The following is a 25,555-nucleotide window of genomic DNA, read 5'->3' on the forward strand; positions in this document are numbered from 1 at the left end:
GAGTGAGCTGTGATTCTTTCAGGAGGCTGCCGTCCGGCAGTCTCGTAAGCCAATCGGATGATGCTTTTAAGCCAAAAGGAAAGAGAGGTAGAAGTCGCTTTTTGACCTCTCCTTTTGCCAGAATAGATGACAAACAGAGAAGATGTTTGTTTGAACTCTTTTGTAGCATCTAAATAGAATTTTAGAGCACGGACTACATCTAAATTGTGCAACAAACGTTCCTTCTTTGAAACTGGATTTGGACACAAAGAAGGTACAACTATCTCCTGGTTAATATTTTTGTTGGAAACAACTTTTGGAAGAAAACCAGGCTTAGTACGCAAAACAACCTTATCTGAATGGAACACCAGATAGGGCGGAGTACACTGCAGAGCAGATAACTCAGAAACTCTTCTAGCAGAAGAAATAGCAACCAAAAACAAAACTTTCCAAGATAACAACTTAATATCTATGGAATGTAAAGGTTCAAACGGAACCCCTTGGAGAACTGAAAGAACTAGATTTAGACTCCAGGGAGGAGTCAAAGGTCTGTAAACAGGCTTGATCCTAACCAGAGCCTGAACAAATGCTTGAACATCTGGCACAGCTGCCAGTCGTTTGTGTAACAAGACAGATAAAGCAGAAATCTGTCCCTTTAAAGAACTCGCTGATAATCCCTTATCCAAACCTTCTTGGAGAAAGGAAAGGATCCTAGGAATTTTGATCTTGCTCCATGAGAATCCCTTGGATTCACACCAACAGATATATCTTTTCCATATCTTATGGTAAATTTTTCTAGTTACAGGTTTTCTGGCTTGTACCAGAGTATCTATTGCAGAATCCGAAAACCCACGCTTAGATAAAATCAAGCGTTCAATTTCCAAGCCATCAGCTGGAGGGAAACTAGATTTGTATGTTCGAATGGACCATGTACTAGAAGATCCTGTCTCAAAGGTAGCTTCCATGGTGGAGCCGATGACATATTCACCAGGTCTGCATACCAAGTCCTGCGTGGCCACGCAGGAGCTATCAAGATCACCGAGGCCCTCTCCTGCTTGATCCTGGCTACCAGCCTGGGAATGAGAGGAAACGGTGGAAACACATAAGCTAGGTTGAAGGTCCAAGGCACTACTAATGCATCCACTAGAGTCGCCTTGGGATCCCTGGATCTGGACCCGTAGCAAGGAACCTTGAAGTTCTGACGAGACGCCATCAGATCCATGTCTGGAATGCCCCATAATTGAGTCAATTGGGCAAATATCTCCGGGTGGAGTTCCCACTCCCCCGGATGGAATGTCTGACGACTCAGATAATCCGCCTCACAGTTTTCCACTCCTGGGATGTGGATCGCAGATAGGTGGCAGGAGCGATCCTCTGCCCATTTTATGATTTTGGTCACTTCTCTCATCGCTAGGGAACTCCTTGTTCCCCCCTGATGGTTGATGTAAGCAACAGTCGTCATGTTGTCTGATTGGAATCTTATGAATCTGGCCTTTGCTAGTTGAGGCCAAGCCCTGAGAGTATTGAATATCGCTCTCAGTTCCAGAATGTTTATCGGGAGAAGAGACTCTTCCCGAGACCATAGACCCTGAGCTTTCAGGGAGTCCCAGACCGCGCCCCAGCCCACTAGACTGGCGTCGGTCGCGACGATGACCCACTCTGGTCTGCGGAAGCTCATTCCCTGGGACAGGTGATCCTGGGTTAGCCACCAACGGAGCGAGTCTCTGGTCTTCTGATCTACTTGAATCACTGGAGACAAGTCTGTATAGTCCCCATTCCACTGTTTCAGCATGCACAGTTGTAATGGTCTTAGATGTATTCGCGCAAAAGGAACTATGTCCATTGCTGCAACCATCAATCCTACCACTTTCATGCACTGAGCTATGGAAGGACGTGGAATAGAATGAAGAACTTGACAAGCGTTTAGAATTTTTGACTTTCTGACTTCTGTCAGAAAAATCCTCATTTCTAAAGAATCTATTATTGTTCCCAAGAAAGGAACTCTTGTCGACGGAGACAGGGAACTTTTTTCTATGTTCACCTTCCAACCGTGAGATCTGAGAAAGGCTAGAACAATGTCTGTGTGAGCCTTTGCCTTTGAAAGAGACGACGCTTGTATTAGAATGTCGTCCAAGTAAGGTACTACTGCAATGCCCCTTGGTCTTAGAACCGCTAGAAGGGACCTGAGTACCTTTGTGAAAATCCTTGGAGCAGTGGCTAATCCGAATGGGAGTGCCACAAACTGGTAATGTTTGTCCAGAAAGGCAAACCTTAGGAACTGATGATGATCTTTGTGGATAGGAATATGTAGATACGCATCCTTAAGATCCACGGTAGTCATAAATTGACCTTCCTGGATTATAGGTAGAATCGTTCGAATGGTTTCCATTTTGAACGATGGTACTCTGAGAAATTTGTTTAGGATCTTTAAATCCAGAATTGGTCTGAAAGTTCCCTCTTTTTTGGGAACTATGAACAGATTTGAGTAAAATCCCTTTCCTTGTTCCGCCGTTGGAACTGGGTGTATCACTCCCATCTTTAACAGGTCTTCTACACAATGTAAGAATGCCTGTCTCTTTATTTGGTTTGAGGATAAGTGAGACATGTGGAACCTTCCCCTTGGGGGTAGTTCCTTGAATTCCAGAAGATAACCCTGAGAAACTATTTCTAGTGCCCAGGGATCCTGAACATCTCTTGCCCAAGCCTGAGCAAAGAGAGAGAGTCTGCCCCCTACTAGATCCGGTCCCGGATCGGGGGCTACTCCTTCATGCTGTTTTATTAGTAGCAGCAGGCTTCTTGGCCTGCTTACCCTTGTTCCAGCCTTGCATCGGTTTCCAGGCTGGTTTGTGAAAAAGTATGAAGGAATTGTTCAAAATTTACCAAATTTTCACCACAGTGTCTTAAAGCATTAAAAGTATTGCACACCAATTTTCAGAGCATTAACCCTTAAAATAAAGAAACCGGAGCCTGTTACAGTTTTAACCCCTCTACAGTCCCAGCTACAGCCTTTGCTGCGACTTTACCAAACCCAGGGGGGACTACGATACCAAATGAAGCCTTCTAGGAACTTTTCCAACCACTTTCAGATCCACACACATGCATCTGTATGTCTTGCTCCCAAAAGTAACTGCGCAGTAATGGCGCGAAAATGAGGCTCAGCCTACAACTGGGACGGCCCTTCCTGACTGGAAAGGTGTCTAACTCAGTGCCTGACGTTAAAAAACGTTCCCCAAAGTTTGTAAGTGTGAATTTCAAACATAAAGATGTATAAAATGTCCAAATAAAGCAATCGATTTTGCCCATAAAAATGTCTACCAGTTTTATAGCCCATATTAAGCCCTTTATTCTGTTTGAGACTAAGAAAATGGCTTACCGGTCCCCATGAGGGGAAATGACAGCCTTCCAGCATTACACAGTCTTGTTAGAAATATGGCTAGTCATACCTTAAGCAGAAAAGTCTGCTAACTGTTTCCCCCAACTGAAGTTACTTCATCTCAACAGTCCTATGTGGAAACAGCAGTCGATTTTAGTTACTGCTGCTAAAATCATCTTCCTCTCACAAACAGAACTCTTCATCTTTTTCTGTTTCAGAGTAAATAGTACATACCAGCACTATTTTAAAATAACAAACTCTTGATAGTAGAATAAAAAAACTACAACTAAACACCACATACTGATTAAAAATATATCTTACAGCGCTCAAAATATCTCAATATTGCCTTTTGATAATGGGGTACCTAGCTACCCCTGGAAATAGAATATGTGGTGATAGAATATCAAAAAAGCGCCTAACTAGAGGCTATGAGAAGTGGGTTAGATATTAAGAGTGTTATCTCCTATCAAGTGTATGTGTAAACCAATATTATTTAAAGTATGGGTAATCTAACAATTTGACAAATTTAATATCTACATATAATTGATTTACATACAATTAAAAACATGGATCCATGTACATAATACAAATATTGTACAAAATAAAACAATGAATGACAGTAACAATTGTTTGATGTTAACAATTGATTAAAAATATGGTGACAATGAATAGCATATATTTGATATTAAAACAATGGTTGTTTAAAATAACTATATAATAATCTTTGAATAATATGTTGATGATTAGAAGATGTTCATTTGCTTAAAAAGTCCTTAAAACATGGTGCAGGTGTATGGTACTAGTTAGATAATCGATTGATTCATCTTTTATCCTTTAAATAATATGTCCTCCTTTGATAAGAAAAAAGTTTTAAATGATATGTCCTCAGTGAAAAAAATTTTTGTGGATAGATTACGTGAAAAAAATAAGTGAATTAAAAATATGTGGATCAAAAATAAAAAAAATAAATAAAAAAAAAAAAAAATAAAAAAAAAAAAAAAAAAAAAAAAAAGATTAAAAATTCAAAATTAAAATGTTTTATAATCCAAAGTTAGTGAGAGTGAAAAATCAATTAAGAGAAAGTGTGTAAGGTTCAAATCCTTTATCCAATAGTTATTTAGTGTTTCAAGTGTGGATGTGGTGTTGCTGGTGATGGTTTCAAATCCTCCTTTCCTTTCTGACAAATACTTTTGTAGTGTTATTTGTAGTAAGAGACTTTATCTTCATATAACCTAAAAACAATAAAACAACATAGTGCAATATTGCTATATAAATGAAATAAACAATGAAATGATGCTCACCAAATACTGTCAACGCGTTTCGGCCTCTCAATTAGGCCTTTTTCAAGACTATATTTTCTGGTGAGATGTGGTGGCTATTTAAAGTATATTCTACCAATCATAGGGTCGTGATTTTGGCGCCAAAAAACACTATTTTGACCTGACCCGGATATGCTCTTGTAATTCCTCTTATGTTTTATGTTTATAAACGTCTATTTTGTTTAACTGTTGTTTTTAATTCTTCTTTTTATTGCCTTTTGTAGTGTGGTACTTTTTGACATTTGATCTGATAGTTTTTGTACATTTCGTTGGTTAGATTTTCATTCGTTAGTCCGGATGTTTATCTCTGAATGGGACCGGAACTAATAGAAGCAGAAAGTCTGTTTGATTAGTTCCGTTCCTTTCGTTGAACCGGATGTTTGTGTCTGAACTAAACCGGAAGTATCGAAGGTAGGAAGTGACGTCATTATGTATTGCGTCATTTCCGGTCTGCTTCATGTTTACAAACACTGCCGGTTACTATGACGATACCCCCGATATTTTGTTTTACAAAGGTGCCAATTAGTTAGCGGAGATTTCTTATTAGGTTTGGTATTTAAAAATTGTTCTATGGATGCCTTCAATCAGATTTTGGAAGAGATAAAATACATTAATGTCATTTATCTTAATATGCTAAAAAATTGTAAATTTAAAATAAAAAAAAAATTTAAAATAAAATTTTTAAAGTTAAAAATTTAAAAATTAAATAGACTCCTATGAGTTAGTTATTAAAAAATGGGAATAAAATATATATATTATATTATACATTCAATTATGATGAAATAAATATTCCATTAAAACTTATTTGTGTAAATTAAAAAGAACTGTTAAAATGAGTTTCCTAGAATATGAACTCTCTAACATAATGTTTCATTACTAAAGTCCTGAATTCAGCTAGTATCTGAATGCTTTAAATTTGCTTTAAATTTGACTGTGGTTATAGTATCTAGATAGTCTGGTCCACTGATTGTTGTATCTCGTATATTAGATAAGGAGTTTATTGTGTTCAATTTTGTTATCTCGAATGTGATGGGATGTGACTACCATTATACTTTGTATAGGTATCCAAAAGATAGTGTTTTTTCTATTGACAGTGTTATTACACCTAAAAGAGATATTTATACTTCGTCTTGTATTGGTGTTTAAATACCTAGTGACATACAGCCTTAGGAGCTAGTATGAAGATACATGCTGGTTGGCTATGTGTCATCTTACAGATTTTGTGTAATTTTATCTCGGGTTTTATCATTTTAAGTTGAGTAAGTGTGAGAGGTCTTCTCTATTATTCAACCCCCTAGGGTGTAAGCTATCCATGTCAAAAATCCATCTGGATTCAGCAGTTAGTAGACTTTTTTCGTAGTTGCCTCCTCTCCAATTTGGTTTAACTATTTGTACTCCTGTGTAATGGAAATCTTTCTTGTTTCCCTGGTGATAATTCGTAAAGTGTCTGTATAGTGCAGTCTCTGTGTTTTTGTGTTTTACTTTCAGTAGGTGCTCCCTAATTCTATCTTTAAGGACTCGGGATGTTTGTCCTATATACTGGAGCCCACAACTACACCAAATCAGATAGATAACTCTATATTTGACCTTTGTGTTATGCGAGAAAAATTCCCTCGTCTTGATGCCTCTCTTGCATGCTTTGCAACCCAAACAGGGAAAAAAACCTTTAATTTCCTTTCCAAATACATCCCTGGTTTTGTTCCCTATGTTTCTCGGTATACTTGGTGATAGTTTGTTCTTTAAATTTTCTGTTTTCTTATATATAAAGACTGGTCGGGCGGTTAGCTTATCTCCTAACACCTCGTCGTCTTTCAAAAGTGGCCAGTGCTTCTCTATAATTTTCTCCACAGTTCTTCTGTTTTCATTGAACTCTGTAATGAAAGGAATGGTAAGGCGATCCTCTTCTGGATTTATGTTTGTTTTTTTGGGTTTGTATATTAGGAGTTCTCTCCTATCCCTCTGTCGTACTTCTTCAATGTTCATATTTAGACTTTCTTCATCATATCCTCTTTCCAAAAATTTTTCTTTTAAGATGGTTGCTTGTTCCTCCCACTTATCTGGGTTGGAACAATTCTTTTTAAGCCTTAGGAATTGTCCTTTCGGTATATTCGTTTTCCATCTTTCGAGGTGGCAGCTTGCTTTATGTATGTAGTTGTTGCAGTCCACTTCCTTAAAGAAAGTGGACGTCTCTAATTTACCATTCACTATCTCAATTCTGAGATCCAAAAAAGTAATTTCTTTTCTGCTCATTTCATACGTGAATGTGAGATTCTTGGTGTTATTGTTCATGACTTTAATTGTATGTTGTAGGTCATCCATGGAACCTTTCCATATCATGATTATATCATCAATATATCTATTGTAGAGGACCAGGTCCGCGCTTGCTGGGCAGGATTCCCAGAAAATCAATTCCCAGTGGCCCATATACAAATTAGCATAACTAGGCGCGAACCTGGTCCCCCCATAGCTGTTCCGCATACTTGCTTGTAGAAAATCCCATTATTAGAGAAATAATTGTGCGTAAGGATATATTGCATCCCATCCAGAATGAATTGTCTTTGTAATTCTGGTAGTTCATCATCTTTTTCCAGGAAAAAATTGACTGCTTCCACCCCGCCCTCATGTGGTATGCTGGTATATAGGGACGCTACGTCACACGTCACCAGTATGTAATAGTCTTCCCATTCTATACCCTCCAATATATTTAGTATCTGGGTAGAATCCCTCAGATACGATGGTAATTTAGTTACATATTTTTGTAACTTCCTATCCACATATTCCGATAGGTTGCTTGAAAGGCTTCCTATCCCCGAGATTATTGGTCGTCCCGGAGGTCGTTCTAGGGATTTATGCACTTTTGGGAGGTAGTAAAATACTGGGGTTATAGGATGTTTAATACTGATGTATTTAAACTCCTTATCGTTGAGTACTCCAATTTCATGTGCATCTCCCAAAATTAAGTCCAAGTTCCTTTTGAAACTTTCTATGGGGTTTCCTTTCAGGATTTCGTAGGTGTTTTGGTCCGATAGGATTCTGCTACATTCTTCCTCATAATCGGTTTTGTTTAGGATGACAATGCCCCCCGCCTTTATCCGCTGGTTTTATAACCAGATTAAAGTTCTTTTCAAGGGACTTGATGGTACTCATCTGTTCCTTCGAGATGTTGTGCTTATGGTTGTTTAAGCTCTTTTGTTTTATATTCCTTATCTCATTGCATATCATTGTTTCGAAAGTCTCTATGGTGTTGCCTTTACTGGCAACCGGATAGAAGTTGGATCTGGGTTTTAGATCTGTGTGTAAATATGGACTGTTACTGTTATTTCCATTTTGAGACGTGTAGCTTTCTAGCGGAGACTTCATAAATTATTTTTGATCCACATATTTTTAATTCACGTATTTTTTTCACGTAATCTATCCACAAAATTTTTTTTCACTGAGGACATATCATTTAAAACTTTTTTCTTATCAAAGGAGGACATATTATTTAAAGGATAAAAGATAAATCAATCGATTATCTAACTAGTACCATACACCTGCACCATGTTTTAAGGACTTTTTAAGAAAATGAACATCTTCTAATCATCAACATATTATTCAAAGATTATTATATAGTTATTTTAAACAACCATTGTTTTAATATCAAATATATGCTATTCATTGTCACCATATTTTTAATCAATTGTTAACATCAAACAATTGTTACTGTCATTCATTGTTTTATTTTGTACAATATTTGTATTATGTACATGGATCCATGTTTTTAATTGTATGTAAATCAATTATATGTAGATATTAAATTTGTCAAATTGTTAACTCAAATTGTTAGATTACCCATACTTTAAATAATATTGGTTTACACATACACTTGATAGGAGATAACACTCTTAATATCTAACCCACTTCTCATAGCCTCTAGTTAGGCGCTTTTTTGATATTCTATCACCACATAAACACCACATACTCTTAACCATCTCCGTGGAGATGATGCCTGTGCAACGGCTAAGAGAATGACTGGGGTGGGCGGAGCCTAGGAGGGACTATATGGACAGCTTTTGCTGGGCTCTTTGCCATTTCCTGTTGGGGAAGAGATATTCCCACAAGTAAGGATGACGCCGTGGACCGGACACACCAATGTTGGAGAAATATAAACTTGAGTATAAACATAAAGACACAAGTATTGCAAATATAAGCGCCATGTCTAAACCTTAGTGGTGCTATACATATGAATGAGAGCTGGCATTGTATAACAGAGGGATTTCTGTGGTATGGGAGTATCTGCTAACATGGGCTATAATACTATGTCTAGAGTATGATATATAAGATTAACAATAAAAGAAACTAGCCTATGGCAAACATAGGTGACTGGAGCATATAGCAATGAAACCTCGGTTTTTAATCTTTGACTTATGGTCCCCATATTATACAGAGGGTCACTTTTGGACCTACCTGGGTTGAGATAATAAAAGTGAGGGGAATTAGTAAATTGTCCTGGCCACTCTTGGACTTTAGGGTGTTAAAGATTGTTTATATGAGATAAAAGTGTTACGTAATGGCCGAAGGGCGAATGGCAATATAGTTGTACTTATAGGGTTAGAAAGTATACATCAAACTTAAGTTTTAGGTAATAAATTAGATCTACATCACAAATAGTTATGCATACCTCATGTTATAACATTATCTTGTTGTACAGAAGGATGACTCCAAGATGCATAACTATGGCGTGTCTAACATATATAACAATAGAATGGAATGAAATAGCAGATGTGAATGTTGCCCTTAGACATTAAAAACAACTATAGATTATAATATTGTGATGGGCTTGTGTATCTCGAATAGTGCGGATCTGCTGATACTATATGACCATGAACATTAAATAGTTAGTGAGATAATGATTTAGTACATCCAAGCTGGGAATTTAAAATAGCCTTGAACTGGTTATATATGCCTCATTTATTAATTTGAGACTTGCGCAGGGTTAATTTCATGAAAGAGAGGTCTCAAATGACAGCATGGCTATGCGGTCAGAGAGAGAGGGTTCACCCTTATAATGCTATAAAGTTGCGGAGACAAATTTCAGGTACAGTAGGATATAGAGATATTGTACTGGGGAGTGGGTATGGGCTTGGTTGCTTTGAATAATGGTTTTAGTGAGCTCATGTCGTAAAAGGAATATGTTCATAAATAATTCTAAGAGAAGTGGAAAGAGGCTAATTTTATAGCAGTTAGTAGTTAAAGTAGACTATTAATTAGAGAAAGGCACTCGCAGCCAAGACCGTGCCGCACCGGCTGCATGCAGCCAGGCCTCAGCCACCAATGTGGTGAGGGAGAGTCCTTCTGGTGTGTAAAGCGCCATCTTAATTATGTGAGGGAGGATCTGACTAGTACTAATTTAACAATATAATCCCCCCAATATAACAGAGACTTATCAAAAGTAATCCCTCATGCAACTAAACAATATTTAAGATAACAGAATACACCTGTAAAACTTGAAACCATAACATTGCAAGTATGAACTACTAGTCCATGAGAGTCACGTCTCCATCACACTATATCACAATAATAATTGCTGCTATATTAGCCGATACCCCTCTTAATGTCGCTTAAAGGAAAGTTCAGTGAGTCCTGGGTAATCTGTATTAGCCACAGAAGCGTCTGGTGACTTGTGAGAGTAGGTGGCTGAAAGCCGTTAGATCTGGTCTGCAAATTACCCTCCCTTTTGATAGGTGTCATTTTGCGGAGAAGTTTCATAGGGGTCCACAGCACTATCCCGCAGGGAAAGGATCTGTCTTCGGAGCCACAGCAGTGCAATTGACCAGCTGGAGCCTGGGAGGTTCCTCCGCAGGAATCGGTGCGTCACTGTCATCCCTCGTAGGATGGGATGAGGGAAGCATAAGTTGAATGTCGGTCTGTGCTATCGCCTTACATTTGTCCACAGGAGCACTGCCAGACTTCCTGGTGCTTGAGTTGTGTAGCGTCCAGGTGAGGTCATCGAATTGGTCTCCCATTCGTTTCTCAAATCCCGCCAGCATGGCCTTAATAGTAGCGGCAGCCAGCTGTGCATCCATGGTGGGGAGAGGGAATATTAGTATGTTATCGATAACGGTGATGTATTCAGAATGTGACCATCCGCACTCGGTTATCAGGTGGAGGGGTGCCCAGAGCTTATGTTATGCCTCCGTCTGGTTATCTTAGTAGCCCGGTACCAAGCCACACAGTCATAAATCCCTCCATCCTGGTATTGGATTGTTCAGCAGAGTATGTAGGGATCTATTCTGTAAGTTTTATCCCTGGATGGGGTAGTAAATCACTTCCAATCGACAGACTAGCCATTTTATGGCAGGAGCTCCATGTTTTAGCATCGGATCGTGCAGGCTGTGTACTCTTTTTACTTTCTCCCAGGGAGGTTCAGGTTAAAGGAATAGTCTAGTCAAAATTAAACTTTCATGATTCAGATAGAGCATGCAATTTTAAGCAACTTTTGGTATCTTTATTTGAATGTAAGCTTAGGAGCCGGCCCTATTTTGGTTCAGAACCTGTGTAGCACTTTCTGATTGGTGTCTAAATGTTAGTCTAATACTTTTAGGCAATTTATGCAAGCTTTTGTTTACTTCACCCACCCCCTAAGATTGTCAGCAGATCACATGTTTGTAAAGAGTGGATTATCAGTATTGCATCAACAATCATGATAGGAGAAAGATTCTTTGCAACAGAAACTAAGTTGAATCAGTGCTAACTCACCTTAAGGGAAGAGATAAGAACAGGCTTCCTTAGTCTCTCTCAACTACCCAGGTGCAAACAGAGTTCATGCTATATCTAAATATTAGTTTGTGATTGGTTAGCAAGGATTCTTTTGTTCTGGGGGGACAGGGAAATCAGTGAAACAAAGTAACAAAGATAAATATATATATTAATTTGACAAAATAAAAGCTTTTCAGATTTGATGTTCGGCTTCAGGTCATAAGAGTCAATATGTCCTTGTTTTATTAAGAGTAGGGGAATATCTAGATTATCTATTATTGATGTCAATGGGGAATGTATAGTGGAGACATAAAAGCTTGTATGTGTGATTTTATCCCAATTTCTAAAAAATTCTGCAATTAAAGTAAAACTAGAAAGGACAGTAGGTCTGTGTTTTGGCAAAACCCACGCTAAAGAACCAATGTTGCACTGTTGAGGAATAACAGTGTCTAAACTTGATCCATGCTTTTTGATCAGCATTATGGCTCCAGTCTACCAATCTCTGAAGCAGAATAGCTCGTCTGTAAAAATGGAGATTAGGTTTACCCACTCCCCCCTCTCTCTCTTGCAAGGTAGAGTGTTTGTTTGCAGATTCTGGGTTTAATCCCTTTGCAAATATAATTTTCCAATAGTGTCTGGAGACCAGTTAAGTAGTTATGAGGAAGGGGAATATGGGCAATTCACACAAGATATAATATATTAGGGAGCACTTTCATTTTTATGACTCCTATTCTTCCCAACCAAGAGATTGACTTATTTCTTTATGTAGTTAGATTATGGATTATTTCCTTTTTTTTCTCCATAGGAAAGGGGTGTCAGGCAGTTCAGGCCACCGTATAGAGCATGCTACATTGGCATGATCAGAACATGTAATTGGTGAGATGTCCCTTTGTTCAACTAAGGACAGGCCTTGAGAATCGGTAAGAAGAAAGTCTATTTGTGAATATTTTTTATGTGGGTTGGAATTAAAAGTATAATCAAGATGTGTAGTAGGGTGTAATGTACAAGACAACTAAACATTTTTAAATATCCTTTCCTATGCCATTAAATTCAGACACAACATTCTGCATTTACATACTGTATGTGTACTCATATATATTGTACTCATATATATTGTACATTCAATTCGTAAAATTCAAAATTACTGCTTCTAAATTAACTAGGAAATTACAGCAAAAAATAAGATGTCAGCAAGCTAAACAAAATAAATGGGAATTGTATCTAAAATGCTTACATTATCAGTAGTGTTATCAATCTTAAAATCTATAAAACAACAGCAGCAAACAGCAGCTTATTAATGCATTTGCCTTTACATAAGGTCAATGATTACAGATTTTCATGTTTGGTACCTATGTGATGAATTAGATTGCTACTTCCAATGACCATATCAGCTCTAAAATAAATTAGAAATAAACGATGTGATTCATAAGCCCTTCCTCATGCAATGGATTAATCTAGATCCATTTACAGATGCAGTAAGCTGCTCTCCTGCTAATTAACTTGTTATTAGGTGAACCATGAAAAGGCGGTGGGCCAAAGATGCTAAAACTAATCTGTGAAAAGATGGTTTGAGAATCACACTAAACTCATCACATACTGTACTTTGAGATAGCAAATTATTTTTTTCTTCTTGGTTGCCTCTAAGAGAAAGCATTTTAAAATTATTTTTTTTAATAGATGTTTTTGTAATGAAAGAAAATAAAAAAAATAAAAACATTGTATTTTATGTTGGTGATGCATGTCACTATCCACAAATACAGAAAGGGTAGTTCTGGTTATCAGCCAGTGAGCAATGACTAAGGTTCCCTTGTACACAAATACAATACAAAAAAAGCTTTAACTATTAAATACAGTAGAATTGCATAATCATATAAAAAGACAATACAGGAATACTGACTTTGAATTTCAAATGAGTAGAACATTTTTCTGGCAAATTTTAACGTTAACACCACACCCCCCATATCACATGACAGCCATCAGCCAATCACAAAACACATATGCATATACCATGCCTTCTTACACATGCTGAGTAGGAGCTGGTGCCTCACAGTGTGAGCATAAAAAGACTGTGCATTACAAGACAATGCAAGTAAATTAGGAAAAACTCCAGCTAAATCATGCCCCTTACCCCTTTAAAACAGTATAGGGAAAAAAAATCTTCATTCCTGTTAACTTACTTTGTATTGATTAGTGACAAGCATTTCATTATTTATGTGAGAGCTTTCATAACGTTCTATAGACGTTATTAAAGAGATATGAAACCCCCAAAAATATTGTGATTCAAACAGAGCATACCATTTTAAAAAACGTTTCCAATTTACTTCTATTATCAAATGTGCTTCATTCTCACGGTATTCTTTGTTGAAGAAATACCTAGGAAGGTGTCTGTAGCACTACACGGCAAGAAATAGTGCTGTATTCTAGTGCTCTTGCACATGGATAACATTTTTGTAAAACTGCTGCCATATAGTGCTATAGACACGTGCACTCTCCTGAGCTTACATCCCCGTTTTTCCAACAAAATATACCAGATAAGCCTCTTCAGTGTGAGAATGTCTGTGGTAAGTGTATTGGGGTACAACAGCCTAGCTATGTCTTAAAGAAAATATAGGAGGTCAAACATAAGGGGAGAGAGAGTGAGAAAACGGAGGAAATGAACGACCAATATTTTAATATCATGCAAATATAGACGAGGGAAAGAAAGAAAAACAGAGATAGAGAGAAAGCCCTTTTAACCCAAAAAACAATTATAAAATAATCATGCATACATTAACAAAAACACAGTGTTCTACCAAATAACAAAATAAAGCAAGTTACCAAAGCTAATGCTGTCACTTTAAATTTAGGTGACACCTGGTTTTGCATTCACGTGCACAATTCTAGACCGTGTTCTGTGGGTGATTTATAAAGAAGATAGACTGTATTAGAGAAAAGAAAGTAGTCACCTTATGTTAGAACGGATTTAAATAACTTACATCTGTACCAAAAGCTTTCGGAATTACATTCTCTAAAGGTTCTTCTCTCATCTTCAGTGGGGATATAACCAACTCCTGGAGTCTTAGAATAAAAACACAAAAAACTGTCATTAAATGCAGGTTTAGCACGGATTTCATATCATGACTTGAAATATAAGAAAACCTTTTTGCACACATTATATGTAAAATGTAAAGCACAAAACATACAAAAGAATACAAAATCATCTAATGTGGAAACTTAATAAACCTCCAACACAGATAGCAGTAAACGCACGTCCTTTGCAAACCTAGGTCCAGACTTATCTGGAGCACTATATGGCAGCAGTTTTGCACAAGTGCTTTTTACAATGTTGTCATCTAGTGCTACAAAGTGAATACCATTGTTGTAAACTGCTGCCATATAGTGCGCCACACACATTGCACCCTCCTGAACCTACTAGGTATAAACTCTAAGAAAGAATAAAAAAAAAAAGAGAAAAAAAATGTAACATAAGCAATTTGTTTGTTTTTTATTGTACACTTTATGTGAACCATGAAAAAAAGAAGTTCTTATATCCCTTTAATTTCACTTTTGCTACTTAGCTTCTGTCTTACAGGTCCTTGTTGGCTTTCTTAAAGTGAATATAAACTTTAATGAGAAAGTGCCTGGTTTTTAAAAATACTCTTAAAAACAGGGGCACTTTCATTCATTAAACTTTACATTTAAGCGTTTTGTTTTTTTAAACTACTTACCTTTTTCCTTATGACAACAGACCGGCGATTTTTCTCCCGCAGCAATGACAAATCCGGCTTCCTCCAATCATTGCGTGCACCCCAAGGTGTCCAGCTCGTGAGGCCACGCAATGATTGGAGGAAGCCGGATTCGTCATCAATATGCTAAGTACAGCATGAGAAGCAGGCGGAGGATTGCCTGTCTGCTGTCATAAGGAAAAAAGGTAAGTAGTTTAAAAAAAACTCTTAAATGTAAAGTTTAAATGAATGAAAAGTGCCCCTGTTTTTAGGAGTATTTTTAAAAACGGGCACATTCTCATTAAACTTTACATTCACTTTAATCCAAATGTTATACTTAAAGCAACACTAAACCCAAATTTTTTCTTTCATGATTCAGATAGAGCATGCAGTTTTAAGCAACTTTCTAATTTACTCCTATTATCAATTTTTCTTTGTTCTCTTGCTATCTTTATTTAAAAAGCAGGAATGTGATGCATAGGAGCCAGCCCATTTTTGGTTTAGAACCTGGGTTATGCTTGCTTATTGGTGGGTAAATGTAAGCCTCAAATAAGCAAGTGCTATTGATGGTGCTGAACCTAAAATGGGCTGGCTGATTTACATTCCTGCTTTTTAAATAAAGATAGCAAGAGAACAAAGAAAAATTGATAATAGGAGTAAATTAGAAAGTTGTTTAAAACAAAATATTAGTTTAAAACAACAAAATTTTCTGCAAATATGCTATATTCATTTTAAACATATACACACTGCCAACAATTGTGGTTTTAAACAAATGCCAAAATGCTTGTCCAGTGATGCCTGTTCATACTGAAATGAATAAGGTAGGGTGGTGACCCAATAAAAAGCATTTTCAACCCCATACTTCTAAATGTGGTGTCAATATAAAGCAGATTACTATAGAGTAGTTTTATTGGCAAAGGTTCATTTAAACTTCCATATTGGAAAAGACACTGTCCTTGGGCAAGTTCAAATTCAATTAAAGGGACAGTCTACTTGAAATGTTTATTGTTTAAAAAGATAGATAATCCCTTTATTACCCACTCCCAGGTTTTGCATAACCAACATGGTTATATTAATACACTTTTTACCTCTGTGATTACCTTGTATCTAAGCCTCTGCAGATTACCCCCTTATCTCGTTCTTTAGACAGACTTGCATTTTAGCCAATCATTGCTTTCTCACAAGTAACTCCACAAGAGTGAGCACAATGTTATATGTATAGCACACATGAACTAGTGCTGTCTAGCTGCGAAAAAACTGTCTAAATGAGATAAGAGGCTACATTCAACGGTTTAGAAATTAGCATATGAGCCTACCTAGGTTTAGCTTTCAACAAAGAATACCAAAAGAACAAAGCAAATTTGATGATAAAAGTAGACTGGAAAGTTGTTTAAATTTGCATGCCCTATCTGAAACATGAGTTTAAAGGGACACTGTACCCTAAATTTTTCTTTCGTGATTCAGATTGAGCATGAAATTTTAAGCAACTTTCTAATTTACTCCTATTATCAAATTGTCTTCATTCTCTTGGTATCTTTATTTGAAATGCAAGAATGTAAGTTTAAATGCCGGCCCATTTTTGGTGAACAACCTGGGTTGTCCTTGCTGATTGGTGGATAAATTCATCCACCAATAAAAAAGTGCTGTCCAGAGTACTGAAACAAAAAAAAAAGCTTAGATGCCTTCTTTTTAAAATAATGATAGCAAGAGAACGAAGAAAAATTGATAATAGGAGTAAATTAGAAAGTTGCTTAAAATTTCATGCTCAATCTGAATCACAAAAGAAATTTTTTGGGTACAGTGTCCCTTTAATTTTGACTAGACTGTCCCTTTAAGCTTTCCATGTTATATGCTGTTTTTCAAGAGAAGGATTCAACACATTTAACTGAAATTTGCAAGGTCGCTAACTATAAATCTGGAATTCTTCAAGGGTTGCTAAAACCAGAATTATTTTTTTTATTCGGATAGAGAATGCTATTTTAACCAACTTTCTAATTTACTCCTATTATCAAATTTTATTCGTTCTCTTGGAATCTTTATTTGAAAAAGCAGATTTGAAAGCTTAGGAGCCGGACCATTTTTGGTTCAGCACCTGGATAGCGCTTGCTGATTGGTGGCTACATTTAGCCACCAATCAACAATCACTACCCAGGTGCTGAACCTAACATGGGCCGGCTCCTAAGCTTTCAAGTCTGCTTTTTCAAAGGGTCTACCTTAACAAACCTTTATAATCATTATCTTATAAGGGGGACGGAATCATCCAAAAATGTTATACAGTAATATACATCATTAATATTAAAAACAGATAAAAATCCGGAAAATATGGGGTCATATAGACCCATTGCTTTACTTAATAAAAAACTATAAGATTCTGACTTAAATTATAGCTAACAGAATGCAAAACTTAATGAACATTATTATCCATAAAGATCAATTGGGATTTATAAGAGGTAGATCATCTATTTGCAATTACGTAAAGTTTTTACAATACGATCATACGAAAATACTCAAGAACAGATAGGCAAGGATATAACTCTGAATAACTCTATATTATTATCTCTAGATGCTAAAAAAAAGATTTTGAATTCATTACCTATGATCATCTGTTTACAAGCCTATATAAATTTGGTTTTAAAAATAAATACCTTAAGCTAATACAATCTTTATATAATATGCCAATGTCCTTCCTAATAGTTAACTTTTCTACATCAGAACCATTTACACTATATAAGGGCACGCAGCAGGGGTGCCCCCTTTTACCTCTACTTTTTTTGACTAGCCATTGAATCCTTGGAAATAGCAATAAGGAATAATATTGAAGGCATTAAAGTGATGGATAAGGAAGTATTAAATTCTCTTTATGTGGATGATCTCTTATTTATGAAAAAAGCTACATACATACATACATACATACATACATACATATATTCCCATTGTACTTAAACTAATCCAAAACTTCGGATCTTTTTCTGGATATAAAATAAATGAGTTAAAATCGGAATTAAATGTGTGGAAAGGTGATAACTAAGCGCCAACTATAACGCAACAGACCTCCAGCTCTAATAAATAGGCACCTAGTTGCCAAGGGTGGATTCAATTTTAAGATTGGATATCAGAGCGCCAAACAACGTAGGCAGGGTCTATGGGCAGATAGTCAAATACCAAAAGGTAACAATAGGTTGAAATAATATGATTTAATACATAAGATTAAAAAGTTGGTACATTTAAAATTATACAACAATTAGTCATGGATCCATGTTACACTTTAAAATATATATTGAAACAATAGAAACAATTTAAAAATGCTTGTAGAACAATAAATAACAAAACAAAAAAAAAAATCTAACAAATAATGTCTATCGCTTAAAACTTAAATTCTAATATGTGAATGCTAGGAGCGCTTATGCACACTCTATTTATAAAAACAATGGGTTACAATGCACAGGTGGATAGATTCCAGGTTGCTTGAAACCGGTGGATGTGAAATGTAAGTGGCTCCAAATTAGGGTTTTGCCTATGTGTTTATCCAAAATTGTGTAACTCCTAACAGGTGGACAAAAAATGTTACAGGAATGTCTAGAACCTGAATTCAAAATATAAGACCTGAGGTTGTGCCTATGTGTTTATCCAAAAAGGGTGTAAATCCTAACAAGTGAAAAAATGTGAGAAAAATATTGCAGGGGTGTCTGAACCTTATTTTCAAAATAAACAATGAATTCAAAATAAAACGATATACAAGTGAATTTTGACAAATCAACTAATGCAAACATAAAGCATAAATAGAACCAAAAAAAACAACAGCACAACTTTAACGTGTGTTCAAATGTGTTTCTGCTTGCAAGTTGGAATTATTTGTTAACTACTGCCCAAGAAGATTTCTACATAATCAGCAGTTGGGATCCATATTGAGACAGACTATAGCAAGATTCTTATTATCCAATTTGAATATTTATTTGGACTTTTAAGCATTTTATGTTATATCATCCGTTTTTTAACCCACTGTTGTTATATGGTCTCTTTTAATTAACATCTCGAGGCTCTTTGAGCAAGTCCCTTATATCTAGCTCAGCAACTCTGAGCCCTTTAGATTTGTATTTTAGGGTATCAATTTAGGGTATCAATTTAGAGCCTGTGTTCAATTTTAATCCAATCACAAAGTTTTGCCACTATTCAGTGTTTATAACAGATATTTGTTCACATCACATCACAGTTTGCAAGCAGAAACACATTTGAACACACGTTAAAGTTGTGCTGTTGTTTTTTTTGGTTCTATTTATGCTTTATGTTTGCATTAGTTGATTTGTCAAAATTCACTTGTATATCGTTTTATTTTGAATTCATTGTTTATTTTGAAAATAAGGTTCAGACACACCTGCAATATTTTTCTCACATTTTTTCACTTGTTAGGATTTACACCCTTTTTGGATAAACACATAGGCACAACCTCAGGTCTTATATTTTGAATTCAGGTTCTAGACATTCCTGTAACATTTTTTGTCCACCTGTTAGGAGTTACACAATTTTGGATAAACACATAGGCAAAACCCTAATTTGGAGCCACTTACATTTCACATCCACCGGTTTCAAGCAACCTGGAATCTATCCACCTGTGCATTGTAACCTATTGTTTTTATAAATAGAGTGTGCATAAGCGCTCCTAGCATTCACATATTAGAATTTAAGTTTTAAGCGATAGACATTATTTGTTAGATTTTTTTTTTTTTTTGTTATTTATTGTTCTACAAGCATTTTTAAATTGTTCCTATTGTTTCAATATATATTTTAAAGTGTAACATGGATCCATGACTAATTGTTGTATAATTTTAAATGTACCAACTTTTTTATCTTATGTATTAAATCATATTATTTCAACCTATTGTTACCTTTTGGTATTTGACTATCTGCCCATAGACCCTGCCTACGTTGTTTGGCGCTCTGATATCCAATCTTAAAATTAAAATAGGAATTATTATGGCTTACTAGTAAACACTCTATAATATCTCACCCCTTCTGAGAAGTTTGAAATAATTTTAAATATCTAGGTATTAAAATATCCCTCTCACCCAAAGCTTTGGTATGCGACAAAATTAGAGATAAATTAAATCAGATATGTTATACTCTAAGCCAGGTGGTCTAAATTAAAGTAAACATTTTCAAAATGATTATATTTCCTAAAATATTTTATCCAATGCAAACTATCCCGTTTCCTCTATATTACTCTGATATACAAATGATAAATAAAAACCTAATTAAATTTCTTTGGCAAGGTAAGAAGCCAATGCTAAGTTTGGAAAAATTGCAAATGCCCAAAGAAAAAGGTGGGCTGAATCTACCAAATCTTATGATTTATAATAAAATCTCTCTAGCAAAATTTGTAATCGATTGGCTAATCACAGGCAATTATTATGAGGACGTGGAACTCAAACAGAAAATAGCACAAGCACACATTCAGGTAAGACTTACCTCTATTATGTAAAAAGATGCCTGTTTTTAGAGAATATATTAAAGCTTGGCAAGATATTTGCTTAATCAGCGGATCTAACTTTTTGGTATCTGAATATCTCCCCATACAGGGAAATCCTCTCTTTATAGCAGGCTTCACAACCAAGCCTTTTATGAATTGGGCAGAATTAGGACTTAAAATCTTTCTCAATTAATAAATAAACAAGATAATTTGATTAAAACTTTCCAGAATATTAAACAAGAATTTGAGATTCCCAATAGTCATTTATTTGCCTATTACCAAGTAAGAAACTATTTGGGTATAACTAGAGTTCCATATTTATGGAAAAAAAATTTATTCAGTTCAGAAGCGGAATTTATTCTCTCTCTCCTCTACCTACAAGGCCCTAATGAATATAAAAAGTGAGAAAATAATGCAAAGAACTCATTCTAAGTGGGCCGAAATACTAGGTACAGACTTAGCAGACAATGTAATATTTCAGAGCATTAGGAGAATAAAGCATCCTTAGCAACATATAATCAGGAATCCCAAATTAAATTAATTCAGATGGTTTATCGAACTCCAGATAGAATGGTTAAAATAACCAAAATGGGAGAAGCTCTCTGCATAAAATGTAGAAATAGAAAGGCAAATATTTTACACTGTTTCCGGTATTGCCATAAAATTAGAAAATGTTGGCATAAATTATCTAACTGGTTAAAGGGACATGAAACCCACATTTTTTCTTTCATGATTTAAAAAGAGAATGCAATTTTAAACATCTTTCTAATTTACTTCTATTATCTCATTTGTTTTATTCTCTTGATATTCTTTGCTGAAAAGCATAACTAGATATGCTCAGTAGCTGCTGATTGGTTGCTGCACATAGAAGCCTCGTGTGATTGGCTCACCCATGTGCATTGCTTTTTCTTCAACTAAAGATATCTAAAAAAATGAAGAAAAATAAATAATAGAAGTAAATTGTAATGTTTAAATTTGTATTCTCTACCTGAATCATGAAAGAAAGAATTTGGATTTAGTGGCCCTTTAAGCAATGTAATCCAAATTAAGATTATACTTGAAATACAAGATGTTATCTTCATTTTGGATGGATTTAGATATAAAGGAGACACTAAATTTTTAAACCTATCCATTTTGTTGGGCAGGAAAATATTAAAACTATGGAAGTCTCGAAAAGCTCTCATGCTAGAGAAATTAAAGTCAGAGCTACGCAATCTCCTAATACTAGAATAAATAGATACTTTATCTCTTACAGAAAGTCGCTTAAAAGCATTTATACAGAAATGGGAAACATTTATAATAGTTCAAGAAATAAGCCTTCAGAAACTTGTTCTATCTCCCTTTCCAAATACTATTTTGTTGATAGAATATATGCTTCGAGGTCAATGGACGTTTCTAGATGAACGCAGAGTGGAGGGTGGAGGGAATGGGATATAGAGAGAACCCCTTTCCTTTTTTTTTTCCTTCTTGCTCTTTTTCTCTACTTTTTTTTTTTCTTCTTTGGGGTTATTCATCTAAACCGTTAAGGTGCTGGATCTAAGCAGCACGTTTTAAAACAGATTACATGAAAATTATTGTAAAATTTGAGGAGCAAGATTAATTTTCATTGTCTATATATTTAGAATTATATAAAATTGACAATCATTGAATTTTGTATGTAGTTGCATTCTCTGTTTTATTTGTCTTTGTTTACATACAATGTCTACTGTACATGTAAAAATCCTACCTCATAAAAATAAAATTAGAAAAAAAAAAAAAAAAAAAGGAATTAAATAGCCATTATAGTAAAAAAAATGATATGCTCTTATCCTTATGCGTGTCATTTTAAGGCTATCCACCCTAGGCTACTGTGTCTTTGAACCCCGTAAAGGAGTTAAACACACAGTAGAGTAGAAATACTGCTCTGGACTCACATGGATTAGAGTGTCATTTTTTGTAAACTTTTAAAAACTTTCACAGGCCATTAAAGGGACACTGAACCCAAATTTTTTTCATTTGTGATTCAGATAGAGCATGCAATTTTAAGCAACTTTCTAATTTACTCCTATTATCACATTTTCTTTATTCTCTTGGTATATTTATTTGAAAAGCAAGAATGTAAGTTCAGATGCCGGCCCATTTTTTGGTGAACAACCTGGGTTGGGTTGTTCTTGCTGATTGGTGGATAAATTCACCCACCAATAAACAAGTGCTGACCACGGTTCTGAACCAAAAATTGGCTGGCTCCTTAGATGCCTTCTTTTTTAAATAAAGATAGCAAGAGAACGAAGAAAAACGCATAATAGGAGTAAGTTAGAAAGTTGCTTAAAACTACATGCTCTATCTGAATCACAAAATAAAAAAAAATTGGGTTCAGTGTCCCTTTGTTTAAAGCCAAACCAGTGAAAGGTTATCAGTGCAGGCAGATTACCTGTAAAATATATACAGAATTATACTGAATCCATCAGATGTAAAGGTATCTATTGTATTAGCAGTCAATGCCTCCTCAGACAAAGTACCACGATTTGATTTCTCTTACAGAAAAAAAATAAACATTTTAAATCCCAGTTTGTTCTCTTGGTATCATTTGTTGAAAGGCATAACTAGATAGGCTCATGAGCAGCAATGCAATACTGGGAGCAAGCTAGTGATTGGTGGATCAGATGTGTTTAGCTATTTCCCAGTAGTTTTCTGCTTTGGAGCTGAATTAAAAGGGGCACTAAACCTAACATTTTTCTTTCATGATTCAGATAGAGCAGACAATTAACAACTTTCTCTTTTAATTCTCTTATAAAAATGTCTTGTTCTCTTAGTACAGTGATTGCACTACAATTTTTTTTAGAACTTCATTTCCCATGATGCTCGACTAAACTTAAAGGGACACTGAACCCAAAATTTTTCTTTCATGATTCAGATAGAGCATGCAATTTTAAGCCACTTTCTAATTTATTCCTATTATCAATTTTTCTTCGTGCTCTTGCTATCTTTATTTTAAAAAGAAGACATCTAAGCTTTTTTTTTTAATTCAGAACTATGGACAACACTTTGTTATTGGTGGATGAGTTTATCCACCAATCAGCAAGAACAACCCAGGTTGATCACCAAAAATGGGCCGGCATCTAAACTTACTTTCTTGCATTTCAAATAAAGATTCCAAGAGAATGAAGAAAATTTGATAATAGGAGTAAATTAGAAAGTTGCTTAAAATGTCATGCTCTATCTGAATTACGAAAGAAAAAATTTGGGTACAGTGTCCCTTTAAGAATGCCTAAGTATCATGGGAAATGTAGTTCTGAAACATCTGGAGTGCCAAGGTTCGCCATCAATGTGACAGTATATTTTGTTTAAAATCAAGGACGTAAACTCAGGATTGTACACGTGTCTGCAGCACTATATGGCATCAGTTCTGCAAGAAAGTTATCCATTTGCAAGAGAACTAGATGACAGCTATATTTCCTGCCATGCAGTGCTGCTACGTTCTTTCTGAATCACAAAAGAAACTTTTTTGGGCTTCATATCCCTTTAACGTTTTATATATAACTCCACTATATGGATTAAAACTGTTGTTAGAACATTTTATGATTTCATTATAAGTTGCATATAACACAGACTTAGAACATTTTATTTTTGCACTTTGGATGTTGGTGGACATTGCACAAATTGTAACATTTCTATGCTGCAACTGTTACTTTTCTGCTTGCACAGCTACATCTATGTAGATATAAAAGACATAAGATGTGCAGTGCAACCTATAGGCTTCTTGAAAGTGTAGAGGTAACCGCATGCTTCTTTTTACTAACTGCAACTAACATGTCAGCAATATGCTCGGCCATACAAATTTCATCATGATCACATAGAGTGACTGTGTGCATGTTGGTGTTCTTAGAGAATATCTACAGATAATGTATAGCATGTTGTTGCAAGAAGATGATCACCACAGGTAAGTGTCTATAACAATGAGTAGTTTTTTGCCCTTGCACAAGTCTGTGGTGTACTTTGTTGACCTTGCACAGATAAGTGCCTGATGCCCTTGAACAAGCAAACTCGGGAATATGCCAGGGTATTACTGCTCCTAGGCGCACACAGTGGTACCTGCACATTCTTATGCTGCTGGGACTGCTGCTCACTGAACTCTCCGGGAGAAGGGGCCATCATATTACCGCAGCTAGCAGCCAGACTAGCCTACTAGTAACGTGACTTTTCTTCCCCTATCACTGCCGCAGCATGTACCGGAAATCCTCCTTACCCGGAAGCAATACTTACAACCATGGTTCCCAGAGATGCTCTTGTTCTTTCTGTTAGCGCGGAGTAATAAGAGACTGGTACTAAAGCGCTAACATAACTTTCCTTTTTTGGCGCTAATTAGCTCGCAGGTCAACTGTTACATTGTACTGCCGCGGCTCTAGTCTATGTTACTGTGTCACATAGAATGGTGTGCAACGGGTAATGTGTTCCTTGGGAAATACATTCTTGTGTCACACTTAATGCGATATGCGGTTCATTTATATAAAGATACATTGTTATTCTCAGTTCAGTGGAATTTGAGTGTTTTAAGCTCTAAGCCATTTTTAAAAATAGTGAAATAAGAGTTTGATAATGCATTTCTCGTAATCTAGATCACAAATTTAAGGAATGTGGAAAGCAAAGTAAAGGGAACTAGATTTACCAAGGTTTGTGGGCTATACTTGTTAGTGGGCAGCAGGGAAAGCAATAGTCCAATCGTCTGTACTGTATTGGAAAAGATTAGACAATTGTGTGCTGCAGTTGTTTTCAATGGTCTCTTTATTGGAGTAGCCAATCGAGTTTGGAGAAGACAGGGGCTTGTCACTGTCATTATAAGAAAATATCCCATTATTTGGTGTTTGCAGAAAAGATAAGACAACAAACTGCAAATTAGTGATATATGGTGAGGTTAGGTCTGTGAAACCTACCATGTGTACTTTCAGTTTTCAGAGTTGGAAATAATTTACAGGAAAAGGAGGCTTAATAAATTATATCG

General features: G+C 35.8%; 1 protein-coding gene across 1 annotated transcript in view; it reads right to left on the reverse strand.

Annotated features, from left to right (window-relative positions):
• Nucleotides 1–24,801, reverse strand: part of OCIAD1 (OCIA domain containing 1) — a 115,749-nt gene extending 90,948 nt beyond the window's left edge. Inside the window, exons 1-2 of the mRNA XM_053703977.1 lie at nt 24,649–24,801; nt 14,385–14,466 (exon numbers count right to left, since the gene is read on the reverse strand). Coding sequence (XP_053559952.1) covers nt 14,385–14,466; nt 24,649–24,711 — 145 coding nt within the window. The 5' untranslated portion in view covers nt 24,712–24,801. The remainder of the gene's footprint in view (nt 1–14,384; nt 14,467–24,648) is intronic.
• Between the last annotated feature and the right edge of the window lie 754 nt (nt 24,802–25,555).

This window comes from Bombina bombina, chromosome 2 (genome assembly GCF_027579735.1).
Source record: "Bombina bombina isolate aBomBom1 chromosome 2, aBomBom1.pri, whole genome shotgun sequence".
NCBI lineage: Eukaryota > Metazoa > Chordata > Amphibia > Anura > Bombinatoridae > Bombina > Bombina bombina.